This window comes from Neoarius graeffei, chromosome 1, assembly GCF_027579695.1.
Source record: "Neoarius graeffei isolate fNeoGra1 chromosome 1, fNeoGra1.pri, whole genome shotgun sequence".
Lineage (NCBI taxonomy): Eukaryota > Metazoa > Chordata > Actinopteri > Siluriformes > Ariidae > Neoarius > Neoarius graeffei.
Genome location: NC_083569.1, coordinates 23,990,848 through 24,009,220, shown reverse-complemented (window position 1 = coordinate 24,009,220; position 18,373 = coordinate 23,990,848). Strand labels below are relative to the sequence as shown.

The 18,373-nt window shown below is 40.2% G+C and overlaps 1 protein-coding gene, 3 non-coding genes and 1 gene segment (V, D, J or C); 3 read left to right on the top strand and 2 right to left on the bottom strand.

The window, feature by feature from the left end:
* Nucleotides 1–18,373, top strand: part of LOC132892138 (NACHT, LRR and PYD domains-containing protein 12-like) — a 445,190-nt gene that overhangs the window by 165,294 nt on the left and 261,523 nt on the right. The gene's annotated exons all lie outside the window — the stretch shown is intronic.
* On the bottom strand, nt 7,893–8,451 carry LOC132889916 (T cell receptor alpha variable 12-3-like). The segment is given in 2 exon segments: nt 7,893–8,254; nt 8,392–8,451. Coding segments are annotated over 2 exon segments (402 nt in total).
* On the bottom strand, nt 15,703–15,774 carry trnad-guc (transfer RNA aspartic acid (anticodon GUC)). The gene has a single exon. It is a non-coding gene; the product is annotated as a tRNA-Asp (tRNA).
* LOC132896380 (U5 spliceosomal RNA) lies at nt 16,243–16,356 on the top strand. The gene has a single exon (XR_009656017.1). It is a non-coding gene; the product is annotated as a U5 spliceosomal RNA (small nuclear RNA).
* Nucleotides 16,529–16,724, top strand: LOC132898476 (U2 spliceosomal RNA). Its single transcript, XR_009656530.1, has one exon. It is a non-coding gene; the product is annotated as a U2 spliceosomal RNA (small nuclear RNA).

The window sequence follows — 18,373 nt, the reverse complement described above, 5'->3', positions numbered from 1 at the left end:
TCTCACACCAAATATTGACTTTATTTCATTTATTATGGCTTACTGCTCTTTACTGTATCTTTTTAATGTTGAAACATTTAATTTACTTTTAAGCCATTTTTGGTCTACAGCATTTCTTTACATGGGCCTAAGACTTTTGCACAGGACTGTACATTCCTTCATCTTTAATAAGTGGATCTGGAGACTTTCCTGAAAACACTGGGTAAGAGGCAGGACTTATCTTGATTTTATTTAAACATTTTTTGAAACTTCACAAAAGAAGACTTTTTTGTAGCAACTTCAGACACAAGCACCTCCGTCAGTTTCTCTGAAATTAATTTTTCCTAAAGCCAATTTTTTGACGAAACTAGAAACAAGGTGTAGAATGAGGTTTACACACAATGGGTTAGTAGAAATGTATATAATTTTTAAACAAGACAAAATATCCTTGGCAGTTCATCAGTAGATATCACCTATGTGTAGGAAGCACTGATAAGCCTAAACAAGATTGCAGCAGATAATTATTGTACAACAACCCAAAAGAATATTTAACAGGTACTGTGATGTTCATTAAAATATTTTTGCAAAATTATTGTTACTGAATTAAATAATTGGATTTTATTTGATCATTGGTATTGTTAAGACATCAGTAGTGTGGATTCTTATTTATCGGCCTGTGGCTTACCTCCCTAAAACTCTGGAATTGGTTGATCAGGGCATGCCTGCCTGTCTGTGTGCCATCACTGCATCTGCCCTGATACGGAATAAATTGTTTTGTCTCAACCAACAATTGTACATTCGTCTCACTATATCGTAACTATTCTTAACAATATTCAGACACAACACATGACAGCACAGCATCGCTCTGGGGATAAAGCAATCCTTTGTGTAAACCCAAAGTCTTTCTATTAAGCCTGCAGACACTCCCAATTCACCTGCTGTACTGTTACAGTACGTTGTCTATTGACTGCCTCATCATCCTCTGAACCTCCTGACTCACATAAATGTTTACATGGAATTACTAATATGTCCAGCATTAGATGGGATTGATCCTCTGGGCCTTTTGAGCATGGTGTGCATGTGCAGAACAAATTCCCCAGTGTTGAATTAACACATTCAGAGTTAATTTGTGTCCAGCTGGACATAAATAAACACAATAGGGTGTGAAATCAACACACTGGGTGTTAAATCAACACTGGGGATTTTACTGTTTGTGTTTGGTGATGGTTTATGCTCAAAGCCTGATGAGTCCACTTTTTACTGTGGTTATTTTCTGTGTTCTTCAATACTCCTGCTATAACTGACGTTAAAAGATGCTGAAAAATCAGCTTTCTATGGCACTGTATACGTTCGACACAGTGTGTCTATTCCAGTGTGTTGAGGCTGAACGCATGTGCACTACCACTATTCTCATCTCATTCGCCGCTTTATCCTTCTACAGGGTCGCAGGCAAGCTGGAGCCTATCCCAGCTGACTACGGGCGAAAGGCGGGGTACACCCTGGACAAGTCGCCAGGTCATCACAGGGCTGACACATAGACACAGACGACCATTCACACTCACACCTACGGTCAATTTAGAGTCACCAGTTAACCTAACCTGCATGTCTTTGGGGGAAACCGGAGCACCCGGAGGAAACCCACGCGGACAACATGCAAACTCCGCACAGAAAGGCCCTCGCCGACCCCGGGGCTCGAACCCAGGACCTTCTTGCTGTGAGGCAACAGCGCTAACCACTACACCACCGTGCCGCCCACTACCACTATTGGATTGGCATATTACTGCACATTTTTCGCACGTGTAGTCAATAAGCACAATCTGTGCAAATTTACATTACTGCCCCCTTCTGGAACTCATCTGTTACTGTCTCAAGGGGGAAAATGGGAGGAAAACAAAAATGAAACTGATTTTACCTGTAATTCTTTTGTATTTTACCTCATGATGCATTGTTCATTGCAGTTTCTATTTCTTTTTCATTTATTTTATTTTTTAAAACTGTCATTTAACTGTTGATCAGTCCTGCACACCGGCTTGGAGAAATTTTAGCCCATTTCTCCGTACAGTACAGCTTCAACTCTGGGATGTTGGTGGGTTTTCTCACATGAACTGCTCGCTACAGGTCCTTCCACAACATTCGATTGGATTAAGGTCAGGGCTTTAACTTGGCCATTCCAAAACATTAACTTCATTCTTCTTTAACCATTCTTTGCTAGAACGACTCTCGTGCTTAGGGTCATTGTCTTGCTACATGACCCACCTTCTCTTGAGATTCAGTTCATGGACAGATGTCCTGATATTTTCCTTTAGAATTCTCTGCTATAATTCAGAATTCATTGTTCCATCAATGATGGCAAGCTGCCCTGGCCCAGATGCAGCAAAACAGGCCCAAACCATGATACTACCACCACCATGTTTCACAGATGGGATAAGGTTCTTATGCTGGAATGCAGTGTTTTCCTTTCTCCAAACATAACGCTTCTCATTTAAACCAAAAAGTTCTATTTTAACTCATCCATACACAAAACATTTTTCCAATAGCCTTCTGGCTTGTCCACGTAATCTTAAGCAAACTGCAGACGAGCAGCAATGTTCTTTTTGGAGAGGAGTGGCTTTCTCCTTGCAACCCTGCCATGCACACCACTATTGTTCTGTGTTCTCCTGATGGTGGACTCATGAACATTAACATTAGCCAATGTGAGAGAGGCTTTCAGTTGCTTAGAAGTTACCCTGGGGTCCTTTGTGACCTTGCCAACTATTACAGGTCTTGCTCTTGGAGTGATGTTTGTTGGTCGACCACTCCTGGGAAGGGTAACAATGGTGTTGAATTTCCTCCATTTGTACACAATCTGTCTGACTGTGGATTGGTGGAGTCCAAACTCTTTAGAGATGGTTTTGTAACCTTTTCCAGCCTGATGAGCATCAACAATGCTTTTTCTGAGGTCCTCAGAAATCTCCTTTGTTCGTGCCATGATACACTTCCACAAACATGTGTTGTGAAGATCAGACTTTGATAGATCCCTGTTCTTTAAATAAAACAGGGTGCCCACTCACACCTGATTGTCATCCCATTGATTGAAAACACCTGACTCTAATTTCACCTTCAAATTAACTGCTAATCCTAGAGGTTCGCATACTTTTGCCACTCACAGATATTTAATACTGGATAATTTTCCTCAATAAATAAATGACCAAGTATAATATTTTTGTCTCATTTGTTTAACTGGGTTCTCTTTATCTACTTTTAGGATTTGTGTGAAAATCTGATGATGTTTTACATCATATTTATGGAGAAATATAGAAAATTCTAAAGGGTTCACAAACTTTCAAGCAAGTATGTGTGAGAAACACTGGGAGAATTGAAGAAAGTTTCCGTAGATAATTATTGTGGTATAACCTCAAGAACAGGAAATGTGTTGTCCATGGATTTATTTTGTACAAACTTATTGTTGCTAATGAAGTAAATTATCAGGTTTTTTAAACTTATCACTAGTATTTTTGAGATGCCATTGGTGAGGATTACTATTTTATTCTAATTAAAAAACAACTTTAAAAAGTTGATCATACAGTTGGTACACAAATGACAGTTGATCTTCAAAAGCATTTTCTTTCACAGACAGGTGGTTCAGATGTGAATGCAAACATGTAAAGAGCTCCATCGTGTGAGAAAAGCACGGCTCTGCTCCAGTCAGTCAGGCTCCAGGGAGAGGCAGCCCCAGAGGCAGCACTGCTCAGTTTTACCATGGGCATCAGGCTGAAAAATGACACGAGTCTTTGGGTTCCGGGGGGAGTATGGTTGCAAAGCTGAAACTTAAAGGAATTGAGGGAAGGGCACCACCAGGATTGGAGCCTGCAGCTTAATTTGACTCAACACGGGAAACCTCACCCGGCCCGGACACGGAAAGGATTGACAGATTGATAGCTCTTTCTCGATTCTGTGGGTGGTGGTGCATGGCCGTTCTTAGTTGGTGGAGCGATTTGTCTGGTTAATTCCGATAACGAACGAGACTCTGGCATGCTAAATAGTTATGCTGCCCCTCGTGGCTGGCGGCCCAAACTTCTTAGAGGGACAAGTGGCGTTCAGCCACACGAGATGGAGCAATAACAGGTCTGTGATGCCCTTAGATGTCCGGGGCTGCACACGCGCCACAATGGCCGGACCAGTGTGTACCTACCCTATGCCGAGAGGCACGGGTAATCCGCTGTACTTATGAGTCATGTCCTTTAAACACAGCCTAGGAAATGTGGGTAAGGTACATCTTTTAAGCAAAATCTATTCACACATCCTTCCATTCTCTGAGACAGAATTCAGCAGAGAACTCAAAAATTAACTCATTCGGGGATTTTGTAGCACTATTGCTGACCTTCCCAACATATGACAGGTCTGATTCATTAAACGAATGTCAATAATTTATTAAACACTCTAAAAAAATGACTATTGCTGGAATTATTGGAATTAGCATAGTCTAAGGTTTATTCTGGTGTGTATTACATATTACACACCAAACTAAAGCATAGATTATGCCCTTTCCAACAATATCAGACTTGGGTGTATACCAACTCATACTGCTGAGTAATTAGACAATATGTGTTGGCTTAATTATGGCATTTATAAAACCCAGCTCAGATAACTCTTTGTTTACCCCCATAGCTCAGGCTTGGATAAAACTGATTTACTGTATCCATAAACCATATTAAAGGGGACCTTAAGGCCTACCTCAGAGAACATTCTTGTTCATATAGCCCTTCAGAGATCTGAAAGCAGATAGATTTAATAATGGCTGTATTCTGCTGGGTTGGGTTAGGGTCTTAGAGTCTAACAAAGAGAGAGTCATTAACAGAAGAGCTGGTCCATGGGTGGTTAGGTTGCTTTGGCCACAGCTTTGGCCCAAGCTGTGACTATGGCTACATCCACACGACAACGGCAATGAGAAAAAGAAAAGCACGGCTCTGCTCCAGTCATGTGTAGTGCTTTTTGTACAGTGTAGTTGGGTTTCCTGTCACTGTGGGCCTCAGAGCGCAGTAGTACAGTGCAGAGTCTGTCACTGCAGCAGAGGAGATGAACAGATCCACTTTCTTACTCGTTTTATTAAGTTTTATGAACAATCGTGGATGAGGTGGTTCAGCTGGTGTGACACTTTCAGTGACTTCATCAATCAGCAGCAGAAACTCTGGTCTTGATCCAGGCTTTTGTTGATACCAGTGAAGATCTGGACCTGATCCAGTATATGTGCAGGACAGTGTGATGTTGCTGCCTTCGGTTCCAGATATAGTGGTTTGGTCTGGTTTAATGCTGTTGTCAGCAGCCTCTGTGACAAAGATACTATTTTAATATCATAGCTATTCACGATTAATAAACTATTATTCATAAATAATTGTTATTTTTGTTTCTTTTAAAATGTAAAATAAAACCACGTGTAATGTATATGGCTTACCAGTTTCAGCAATGGTGAAGAAAAGCATGAAGAGGAGTAACATTGTTATCCTGAGTGTTTAGTTCAGACCTCTAGTTCAGAAGTAAATGTCATTGTTGTGTATTTGAGATTGTCTCTGCTATCTCCAGATGTAACTCCACCCACTCACATACAGTGTCCGTCACAATTATTGGCACCCCTTGTAAAGATTAGTAAAAAGGGTTAGAAAAAAATCCACCATTTGGTGAAGAAACTTCATCTCACACTGAAAAATGAGAAAAGTCCGACCTTTAATAGAAATACATTTATTCAGAGAAAATCAAATCCTTCATCAAGAAATAATTATTTTCAACAAAAACACACATGCCACTATTATTAAACTACAACTTTAAGTCTTGTGGAATCAAGCCCCAGATCAACCTTGAAAAATCTCCAACTTTGCTGTGAGACATATTGTAGATTAATTTACAAACCCACTCTACCGTAACAATATCAGCAGCTGTTTAGTGTCCTGCAGCTGCAGACAACAAATGTTCCTTCATTCATCATTTATTTCCAGGAATCACTTTATCCTGGTCACATTTCCATAACTGACTTCCAAAACAGCCATTCATCTTCAGGAACTGCTTTATCCTGTCCAGGGTTGTGGTGGATCTGAAGCATCTCCTGGCAACACTGTGAATGAAGCAGGAATAGACACTGGATGGGACACCGTGTGCCTTCACATACCTTGGCAGCTCTGACAGTATTACTTTATGGTGGACATGATTAGAAAAGTTTGTTAACCCACATTGTAATACCAATTAACCCAGTTTGTAAATATTTGATGAAAGAGGCTGGCTACCATAACAAAACCACAAGTTTGTTTTGTGGTACAGCCCTCTCAACCCCTTTGTCACATATACATTACAGCACAGTGAAATTCTTTTGTTTGCATATCCCAGCTTGTTAGAAAGCAGGCAGGGTCAGCCATGATGCAGCATCCCTGGAGCAGAATGGGTTACAGGCCCTGCTCAAGAACCCAACAATGGCAGCTTGGCAGTGCTGGGGCTTGAACCTCTGATCGGTAACCCACAGCCTGATATATTGAGTCACCAATACCCCAGGAGATTAAATACCCTTATTGTGTTAGGAGGATGGGAGGGGACCTTCATAAAGTGGATGGCTTTATGAATTAATATTTTCTATGAAGACTCCTCACTGAAGATGAGAGACCTTGTGATGTTACGAGTGGTTTTCATTCTCTGCTGTAGGATGTTAGACACTACAACAGAATACACTTTTCATCACAGACAGTGTTACAGCTGCACAGGATGCTCTCTATGATTCTTCTGAATGTAGTAAGGGTAAGATAGGTGAGGTTTGGTCTGCTGTATTTGCAGGAAATTAAGACACTGCTGGGATTTTTCTGGCCCAGATGAGGTCCTCTGTGATGTGCCCCAAAGACTGTCTCCATGATCACAGCAGCAGAGGAACACAGATTGACCACTTGGGTTCTCCTGAGCTGTACTTTGCAGCAGTGTTGTGAGTCGTCAGAGTAATCATGATCTCAGCATCTAATGAAATGTAGTGTTTAAGCAGATTAGCAGTTTAGAACTCCTGCTTAAAAACTCAAAACCATATAAAAGTGAAAGCTACTCTTAAAACTTATCACACATACACTACCGTTCAAAAGTTTGGGGTCACTTTAAAATATCCTTATTTTTGAAAGAAAAGCACTGTTCTTTTCAATGAAGATCACTTTAAACTAATCAGAAATACACTCTATACATTGCTAATGTGGTAAATGACTATTCTAGCTGCAAATGTCTGGTTTTTGGTGCAATATCTCCATAGGTGTATAGAGGCCCATTTCCAGCAACTATCACTCCAGTGTTCTAATGGTACAATGTGTTTGCTCATTGCCTCAGAAGGCTAATGGATGATTAGAAAACCCTTGTACAATCATGTTAGCACAGCTGAAAACAGTTGAGCTCTTTAGAGAAGCTATAAAACTGACCTTCCTTTGAGCAGATTGAGTTTCTGGAGCATCACATTTGTGGGGTCGATTAAATGCTCAAAATGGCCAGAAAAATGTCTTGACTATATTTTCTATTCATTTTACAACTTATGGTCGTAAATAAAAGTGTGACTTTTCATGGAAAACACAAAATTGTCTGAGTGACCCCAAACTTTTGAACGGTAGTGTATTAGTTGCTGTGATAAAAACAAAAGCCAAACCATTGTACAATTTACACTTTTCAGGGACAGTTGAGCTGTGGGTAGTATTGCTGCCCAGTTCAATATTGAGCTCGGGTTACATGAGGTTTCCTCCATGTTTTCTGCTTTAATCATATTCCTCCCTCAAGCCCAGTTTTCCAATGAATGAATCATGGGATGAATGAATGAAGGAACTGATATCTAATAATCCAGTATATGCCAAGAATAGAAACTTCGTAAATCATGGAAGAATCACCCCCCAAAAGTGCATGTAGATTTCTCAAAATAATTGGCAGAACTGCTTTCAAAGGAATAAAACTGTGTGAAAGTTTTTGTACAGTGCAGTTGGATTTCCTGTCACTGTGGGCTGCAGAGCACAGTAGTATAGTGCAGAGTCTGATACAGCAGCAGAGGAGATGAGCAGATCCACTCGGTTATTTTCCTGAACTTGAGCAGTCATTCGTGGGGGGAGGTCAGGACTTCGAAGTCCAGTTGGATAAATATAAAGAAGGAACTTGGGTTTAGATTTTGGATATTGCCTGTACCACTGCAGGTTGTTGCTTCCTGAAACACTGAATTTGTAGCTGCAGGACAGAGTAACATCATCACCTTCATCAACAACTTTCTGAGTGAAAAGTGGCTCGATTGAATCTGCCATGGAGTCACCTGTCATAAAGAAGAGAACATAATGTTTTTAATCAAGCCAGGACTACATGTCAGACCTATGTTCTGATTTTTCTTAACACCACACAGACTAATTAATCACTAGTTTCTGAAACAAGAAAAAGTCAAAGTTAACTCACTCAGTGAAAGCCACAGACACAGGAATATAACAGTGAACATGCTGAATGGTCTTAGTTGAATGAAAATATTCTGAGGTCTTTCTGTACTCTCATATGTTAACATCATAAAGCTTCATGAAGCTCCACCCCACAGCATCACATGACAGTGTCACCAATGTTACTGTCAGACTGTTGAGTTGCTGCAGCGTTCTGGCTTTACACTGAGCATCACGTGGGACCCTGACCAGGATAAATCACTGACTAAAGATGAATCAGCGTGTGTGTATATGAGGGTGTGAGTGAGGTTTACTGAATCAAATGAAGTTTGCAGTGATATTTGCTTGAAGAGTGTGTGATAATTTGTTTAATGTGTTTTACTTCCTTCATGTGTGCAGCAGCAGCTTAATGTTAGAACTGCTAATTGGAAGAGAAACAGGTTTACTTGAGAATTAGAAAGAATTTAATATATAATATATTTTTTTACTTGTTAACAGTGGTATCGTTAGGCCCTATCACTCGGGACTATAGCCCCGGGTATTTTCACGCTCAAAAAAGTAAGAGCTTAATAGAAAACAACTGACTGAAACAGATTGGAACTTGACTTGCAGCGTCCAAAGACTAAGGGAGTAGGGGGATCAAAACTTTGGTGACTGCCAACAGAAGAAGAACATTCAGAACTGGTTGGAAGATGGCTTAAAAAACAATCCACTATTGTTGGATTTTTTCAAGCTGAAACCAGATAGTAAGTCATCGACCGAGGGTGTATATATAGAATATATCAACAATGTAACCTGTCAAATTATGTTGATGCACAAAAACTGCTCCATGTAGCCTGGATATGTTGGATTTACAGCGTAGGCTCTGTATGATTAGTGTGCCAGGTGAGCTCAAAAGTTTGAGTGGTTTAATGAATATCCACAGTGGTGGTCTATTTGCCCTGATGAAGTTTATTTAACAGGTCAACAACAATTTTTGTTCGTGTAGACACCAGTAGTTGCCCTGACATAATTTAATCATGTTTTAATGTGACATGTAGCCTACGCAGAACCAGCCAGCCGACGGTACCATAGCCAGCCTTTGGCATATTAGTCACATATAGGGGGATTTTTTTTTTTTGCCACACAATATTAATGTGAACATAAATTTGTGTTGTCCAAGACACCATAAATCAGCTGCTGCAGTCAACTGAGCCTGGATGCATTGGAGAAAATAGTATTTATGTGTGTGCGAGAGAGCAAGAGAGAGAGACTTGGAAGACATTATCATAATCTTGTGAGATGGGATGTTATCTGAGATTTTGAATGCTGCAATATAATAATGTAGCTTAGAATGTTTGTGGTCCTAAAGGAGAGATATGTGAGTGACAGATTATATATTTTTAGTAAAAATTTATCATCAGTTTAATAGTGATATTTAATAGTCAGTTGGCACATGCCTCAGTTTCCAGAGACATTATGGGTGTTGATGATAACTTAATAAGGAGACAGAAACTGAACTACATACATTTAAAAAGAGCAGTGCAAAAATCAGTAATAATAAAGATGAGTGTGGCAGTGAGGGTGTGGTCGAGTGTCGGCTGTGAACGGAGAGGAGTCAGATTGAACCAGCAGGCAACATGGGACAAGGTTCAACTGTGTTTAATTACTGGCGGTCTATTAACGTGTGTCTCTGTGTGTTTTTCAGATGGCCAGGAATGAGAAAGAGAGTGAGTTGAAGTAGTGGCCCTGAAAATTGACCATTAGAAATAAAAGTGCACCTTGGATTGTAGCACCTGTCTCCATTTCCTCATTTGTCCCAGCATAAACACTGTCACAGTGATATAACCTGTGAATGTGTGTGGGTGATAATATTTCTTGTAAAGTTAGATATAACCTCCCCAACCTATCTATGCCAATCTCCTTTAAAAGAAATACAAGCCCCAGGAAAGCTTGACTGAGCCCCTGGTCTTTTCAATAGCTAGAAACGCCCCTGCTTGTTAATTAACGTTCATTAAACCCCTTAATACTCAGCCCTAACAACACAAGTTTACAGGGTGTTAGATATGAAAAATAAAATGTTCCTTTACTCAAGATAGCATCAAGAGAACAGAAGAGAACTACAGGTACTTCGCTTTGTCAAAAAACAAGAATGGCATTCGATGAATATGTATTCTTATTACAGTTTACTCTTAAGTGGACAGTTGTGTTGTTTTATCAGAATAGTATCTCTGTAAATGAGCTTAGCGACTCAGAGTAACCAGCGCAGCTACAAAAGCAAAATGTTTGTGGCAGATTTGCAGCAAACAAATTAGTTTGCCAAAAAAATGTTGTCACAAGTTTGCAATGTTCACCACTAGAGACAAACTTCCAGCAGCATTCTGGCAATAATGAGAAGTTTGCCACTACTAGCAAACATTCACCAGTGGAGGATGTAAGCAGGGTTGGACAACATTTCTGGAGGATGTAAGCAGGGTTGTGTGATCACTGACTGCGCCATCTTGTGTTCACCAAAGGGAAGAACCTTAACACATGAATAAATGTTTACCAATTATACAGAGCAGAAAGACGAAAATGAGGGGTTTTTTTAAATACATAAATTTAAAAATATTAATTATTTCTCTCTCTCTCTTTCACACACACACACACACACACACCAGATGCATCGTTTGTGCGTTATGTGTGTGTTACAGAGAAAAGGAGAGAGTGAGAAAAGGAGACAAAGTTCATGTCTTAAATGAAGGGTCACTTGTTCAAATCTGCAAACACCTTTGGAACACCTTCGTCTGTTTAGGTCTTCACACTAATATGGATCTGCACCTTGGAGAGTGCTGTATTAATCACACATTTTTTTGTTTGTTTTTTTAATAACATTGCAGCAAATCATGAAGTATTGTAACACAGTAATAGTGTACCATGGTAAGACAAATGTTGACTATTAACCACAAAAGTAAGTAAGTAGTTCAAAAAATAAATTCACAGCTTACGCAGGTGGCTGTTTGTAAACAGAAAAGATAAGTGACTATACAGGACATGCATGAATATTTAATGTAAGTGAATATAGTTTGATTTTCTTTAATGTTTCTCAGGTTTCAGGCACAATTAAACTGTTCACATCCTGTGGCTCAGTCTTTCACCAAAGAGGTAATTCTTCTGCCAGACCATACATCTGCACGTGTGTCAAGAAAGCTTGGCTTTTTGAAAATGGACACATAAACTCTGCCTTGGGATTTGGCTGTGACTGGGACTCCAACAGAGTAATGCAGGAAATAACGGCAGCCTTCCATCCAATTGTGGAGGGATGCAGGTAAGCTTTTGATCTGTTTTGTCACCTGTTTTATGTGCTTTGTTTTTGCAATAATAACATGATGTACTATGAAAGGATAATTTTGAGTGTTTATTTTAAATTGAAATATTTTTGATATTCCCTTTTGCCTACTCATCACTCAGCTCTGTCCTCCCTCTCTTCTGCCAACCTCTGGCTGACTAAAACAGGTTTTCCTCCAGAACTGTCCTGTATTTACTGCCATCCATCTTTCCTTTAGTCCTGACCAGCTTTCCTGTACCTGCAGATGAAAAAATATCCCTACAGCATGATGCTGCCGCCACCATGCTTCACTGTAGGAATGGTGTTCTCAGGGTGTTGGGTTTGCGCCACACACGGCATTTCCCATGATGGCCAAAAAGATCAAGTCCAGGGTGTACCCGGCTTCTCGATCATAGTCAGCTCGGAATGGCTCCAGCTCACTGATGACCCACAATAGAAATGCAGTATAGAAAATGGATGGAGGGAGAGAACAATATACTCTGATAAGTACATAAATTAATATTTTAATTATGTGTTTTAGTGGTGCCTCTACATGTGCCTCTACTCCAGATATCTGTTTTTTCATCTTAATTATTGTTTGTGTCACAATAAAACAACAATTTTCACCTTTAAAGTGGGAGGCATGTTGTGTAAATCAAATGGTGCTAATCCCCCAAAAAATCATTTTAATTCCAGCTTGTAATGCGACAAAACAGGACAAATACAAAGGGAGATGAATACTATTGCAAGACAATGTAAGTTTGATTCTTCAGATACAAATATGTGAAAGATGAATGATTAAGCATCTAAACTATTTAAAGAGGAGTCTTGCCAGTAATCAGATCTTGGCAATGACACATCTGGCTGTGAGAAGACCATAAGGTCTCACATCCATAAGGTATGAGAGGGTATTTTTGCACTGCCGGGATTTTGTATTTATTAATTTTTTTTTTTTTTATTGGAGAGCGATAAGTAGTTATTCAGTCACTTTCATCTCCTTCTCTCTCACACAGCTCACCATTTCCTGGCTCTGTGGGGTGGCTTCAGGCCGGTTTGTCTAGCCAAAGGCTGAACACCAGTGGTGCCTGACTTTGATTAACCTGTAACATTAAAATGAGAAAATAACTAAACTTTCCAACCGTTTAATTTTTCGCGACTTGTTTGAGACCTGACCGTTTTTTTTTTCTTCTCCTACATGTAAAGATTTACGATGGAAGCTATTATAGTAGACTACTATTATATACAGTATCTTGGCTATACATATCACGGATGTAGGCCTATAAATTAAATATGAAAACATCAGCTGGAGTTTGATTATTGACAGGAACGCTGTTGACCACAGCAGTAAGTGCTTTCCATACCACATTTTTTTCTGCCTTCCTGTGATGCTACTGTTCAGGCTGCCAAATAGAAATAATTTATTCCATTGGATTTGTGATTTTAAAGCTTCTATTCTGAGGGCAGATAAGTTTCTCTTCATGACCATATTACGCCTCTCCATGTCGTAAAGTCAAGGAGCAAGGCCTCTAAACCGATAATATTTAGGATTGTGATATTTAAATGACAATGGTTTTCACCCACCACATTTATCAATGTCCAGTCATTCTTACGCTGTGATTGGCAAGATACAAACGTTTCATGAATCACACATGAACCCTGTCATACGGTGATTTCTACACTTTGACCTGCGCTGGTTTCTACATTAGATTGATAAATGAGAATTATTGTATCATCCTTGTTCGTATAGTGGACAGTATCTCCACCTGTTACGTGGAAGACCAGGGTTCAATTTCCTGATGGGGAGGCTTTAAAAATTTATTAATGTGGGTGGCTCAGTTTAAAGGCATGAAGTTTACATGGGCCGGTCTTGGGCTGAAGTGCCCTTGAGCAAGGTACTGAAAGGAGATACACAGAACCATGGCCTCACCTTTCGCTTTTCAATGCCTTGAGACCTCAAGTATGGCATCGGAATAGATCATACACACCACCTAGTGGCCAGTGTTAGTAATTAGCAGTCATACACTCCGCCTAGTGGCCAGTGTTAGTAATTACCAGTCATACACACCGTCTAGTGGCCAGTGTTAGTAATTACCAGTCATACACACCGCCTAGTGGCCAGTGTTAGTAATTACAGTCATACACACCGCCTAGTGGCCAGTGTTAGTAATTACCAGTCATACACTCCGCCTAGTGGCCAGTGTTAGTAATTACCAGTCATACACACCGCCTAGTGGCCAGTGTTAGTAATTACCAGTCATACACACCGCCTAGTGGCCAGTGTTAGTAATTACCAGTCATACACTCCGCCTTGTGGCCAGTGTTAGTAATTACCAGTCATATACACCGCCTTGTGGCCAGTGTTAGCGGAGCCCCATATGCATAGAGTGTGGATATATAAAGAAACCCATCGAGATGGTTTCGGTTCTGTGCTACCACAGGAAACCCAACAACTGAGTCGTGAGAAACCCATCGAGTTGTTTTCTGATTTCTTGCCATGATGAATTTCATTGTACCGCTTACCTTTAACTGACAAGTGTAATTTTATCATTTAAAGAAGTGTATGCTTATTTACATATCTGATTTTCTTTCAGCTCACCAGCAACCAGTTACTTTCTCTTTTGGATGAAAAGAAGCCCAAAGATTCCAGCCTGCAGAAATTGTCTAAAAATACAGCCAGATGGCCGATCACTGGAGTTCATTCTGTCTCAACATACTATATTATGAGCATTATTCATTTTGATAACCGTGTAATAAGGACCTGAGACCTTCGTGCAAAACGTGCACACTTCTAAAAAAATATGTTCATCTTTTGCAAACAAACTATAACTCAAGAAAACTCTTTAATGGTCTTTCTAGTTTCATAACACAATTTCTTAATATTAGTATGTTGATAATGCTGATGCTGAGTGTTTTAAATATTTCCTCAACTGCACTTTTTTTTGACAAAACCTCGATCATCTTTTCAAAGTCAAAGCTCGAATCCCTGGAGCTCCATGTGCTGCATTCGGACGAGGAGTCTGTTCCCGGGAGGTTCTAATCCCACTGCGGTTTTATCCCGCGGTTTTGTACCGGGCAGCAGATTCAATGTATTATATTTAGTTTTCAAAATTATATTTTTCCAATATGTTTTTTTTTTGTATTCTTGTCTCAGCAATGGTGAAATCTCATCTCATCATCTCTAGCCGCTTTATCCTTCTACAGGGTCGCAGGCAAGCTGGAGCCTATCCCAGCTGACTACGGGCGAAAGGCGGGGTACACCCTGGACAAGTCGCCAGGTCATCACAGGGCTGACACATAGACACAGACAACCATTCACACCTACGGTCAATTTAGAGTCACCAGTTAGCCTAACCTGCATGTCTTTGGACTGTGGGGGAAACCGGAGCACCCGGAGGAAACCCACGCGGACACGGGGAGAACATGCAAACTCCACACAGAAAGGCCCTCGCCAGCCCCGGGGCTCGAACCCAGGACCTTCTTGCTGTGAGGCGACAGCGCTAACCACTACACCACCGTGCCACCCAATGGTGAAATCGAATTTGTAAATAAAATCAGTGCCCTGACTCTACTCATCAGGCCAGAGCTATTCTCTTTCTGTGTCTGTTTTGTACAACATAAGGAAACAGTATAGTAACTATAACGGTAAAGAAATAAAACAAGAGAGGCTGGCTATGATATAAGAAAATTCTACAACCCAGAAACAGATGGGCTTTTAGGCAGTGCCTCAATCTATATATTACCGCTTAAAACTATTCCTATGCCATTCTTGAGGTCTCAAGGCATTTAAAAACAAGAAGTGAGGCCATGGTTCTGCACATCTCCTTTCAGTACCTTGCTCAAGGGCACTTCAGCCTGAGACCAGCCCATGTTAACCGAGCTCCATGTCTTTGAACTGTGGGGTTAACCAGAGCTGACACAGGGAGAACACACAAACTCCACACAGAAAGGCCCCCACCAGCCGCTGGGCTCAAACCCAGAACCTTCTTGCTGTGAGGCGACAGTGCAAACCACTCCATCCCCCTGCTGCACAAGTTAATACATTTTTAAAGTCTCCCCATCGGGGAATCGAACCCCGGTCTTCCGCGTGACAGGCGGAGATACTGTCCACTATACTAACGAGGAGGACACAATGACCCTCATTTATCAATCTAACGTAGAAACCAGCGCAGATCAAAGTGTAGAAATCACCGTATGACAGGGTTCACTTCCGTTTATGAGGGAAAGGAACATACACCCTCCCGACAGTCAATGCGTTATTCGCTTAAAACACATTTGCAAATTGGTAGAATGAGTTAATCATCACATGCAAGATTTGCTATTAATCAAATGAATTTATTATTATTATTATTATTATTATTCATGAGTTAGTACAATTCTGAACTTCAAATTTTAAAAGTCTGAACTTTGGAGAGATGATGGATCTCTTTTGATGGAACACAACGGAGCAAAATATTGCGACTCTAATGTTGACGCCACTGGGGGTTGGCACTGGGTTTCTGTCCCCACCAGTGTTAATACCAAACCTGCGCCCTTGGCTGAGAGTCTCCCAGCCTCCAATCCAGTGTCACTAACCTGATCCAGTGTTCAATGCAGCTCAGGTTTCTCTTCACTGACCGCAAATCTTTCACCTTTTACTAAACATTTCCGGGGAGAGGGATGTTAGTGAGCTCAGCTTATTTTTGCAGGCTTTGCTCTGGTAGAGCTGCACATGTTTCATGGTCAAATGTTAGAAATATCGAACCTTCTGCATGGAAACCACACACACACACACACGGTGACATCTTCAAAAAGGATCCAGCTGTTGGGGGCGGAGTCTAGCTGTGTTTACCTTTCTGGAGTTTAATATTTGGAAGTGATTTATTTAAAGCTATTGACTACAGCAAGCTATTGCTCTTTAGCTAAGATCAAGTGTGGTGTCTGTTTTTATCAATTTAATATCTGATATGTTCTGTGAATAAGAATGTTATAATATTAAGCAAATTTTTATAACAGAGAGCTGAAATAGGGGCTTGTTCTATAGTATTAAAGTGTCTCCAAGAATGGAGTTTTTGTTCAAGAAAGATACCTTTTTTTTTCTTTAATAGATGATTTCAATGTTTGGTATGTTTTCCTTATAAATAGATTAGATGGATATTTTACAGTGAAAAATTAGTGTTAAGGCTAGCTTTTACTATTCTATGCATCTTCATGGTGTTGGAGTAGTTCTAGAAATAGTTATCTTAAAAAAAATTCTTTCTTTGCTTGGTTTAACTTTTCTCCATGCTCAACAAGCAACCCGACTGTTAGTCTGCAGTAATTCTTTTCCCTACTTTTTCATTAAACAGATCACACTACACCCCCTACCTCTTCTTTTTTAATCTATCTATCTATCTATCTATCTATCTATCTATCTATCTATCTATCAAGAACGCTTGTTGGCCAGAGATTTCTCTGCCTGTTTGTAATGGCTAACAAAGCTGCAAAGGTGCAAGAGATGGGCCCAGGCCACCTTACCCTATACCAGCTTTCTGGACCTCCAATACAGTGTTCTCACTGATGCCACCAAAACATGAAAGTTCTGGATGCGTGCAATATTAGAGATATTGATTTCCATAAACAAACAATGCTTGCATTTCATGCAGAAAAGAAAAAAATCTTGATTTTTGTAATAGTATTGACTAAAAAACTTTGCAGTAAGAAGACAGAAACTGCTAGAAAGTATGTAGAAAGCCTAGAGCCCAGTGTAAGAGCCTGCTATATGGTGAAATTGCAGTTAATCAATAGTCTGGAACCATATGAAATGGGAGAGGAGCTGAGTGAAGACAGTGCATTGCTGCTGGCTGTGACATACCCACACATCATCAACTACTTTTTTTTTTGCTAAGTCCCCACACTGCTGAGGATCTGAAGTGTTTCAAGGGACTAGAAGCTTATTACCAGATGTGCTGTGGCTGGGTCAGGGAACGAAAAGCATGGAAATTTGGTGACAAATATCTGGTGAAAGCAAAGATGTGTACTGTGTACATTACATGTACAGTGATATACTGTAGGTCATGAATCACATCCCCTGTGGACCTACCTCAGCTGACAGCAGATGGCTGATTGTGATTTTTAACTTTAGCTTCCTCTCAAGAGAACATACAGAAGCACCATCACAGCTAGACAGTAGAATATGGTGTCATGTTTAATTTTCAGGCATTGATCAAAACTTAAAAAAAAAAACCTCATACCTGATACAAAGTGAACTGAACACGCTCTTATGTTGTGTGAATTTTTGTCGCTCAGATCTTGGTTTAGTTTGGCAAGCCAGAGACGACGACACTCCTCTGACAATTTTCTGGTTTCCTCCCCCTGATTTTCAATTATTTTAGGTAATCGGTAGAAGTACAGATGTTTCTCATGATCTGAGCAATTGTGGCAACCCAAAACTGTGCAAGTTAGGAGAGGTTGAATACAGAATCTTGCTTTATGCTGACAACATATTACTGTTCATTAATAACCCTGAGAATTTCATCCCTACTTTAAAATAAATCATAAATCAATTTGACCTGATTTCAGGGTATAAAATTAGCTATAACAAGTTGGAGGCCTTACCGTTGGGTGACTTGGGGGACTGGGTAACTCCTGTCAGTTTCCTTTTCAGATGGTCAACCTCAGGTTTTACATATCTGGGCATCAGAGTTTCAGCAGACATTAAAGAGCTGTATAAACGAAAATTGAAAGCAATTGTAACATCTGTTAA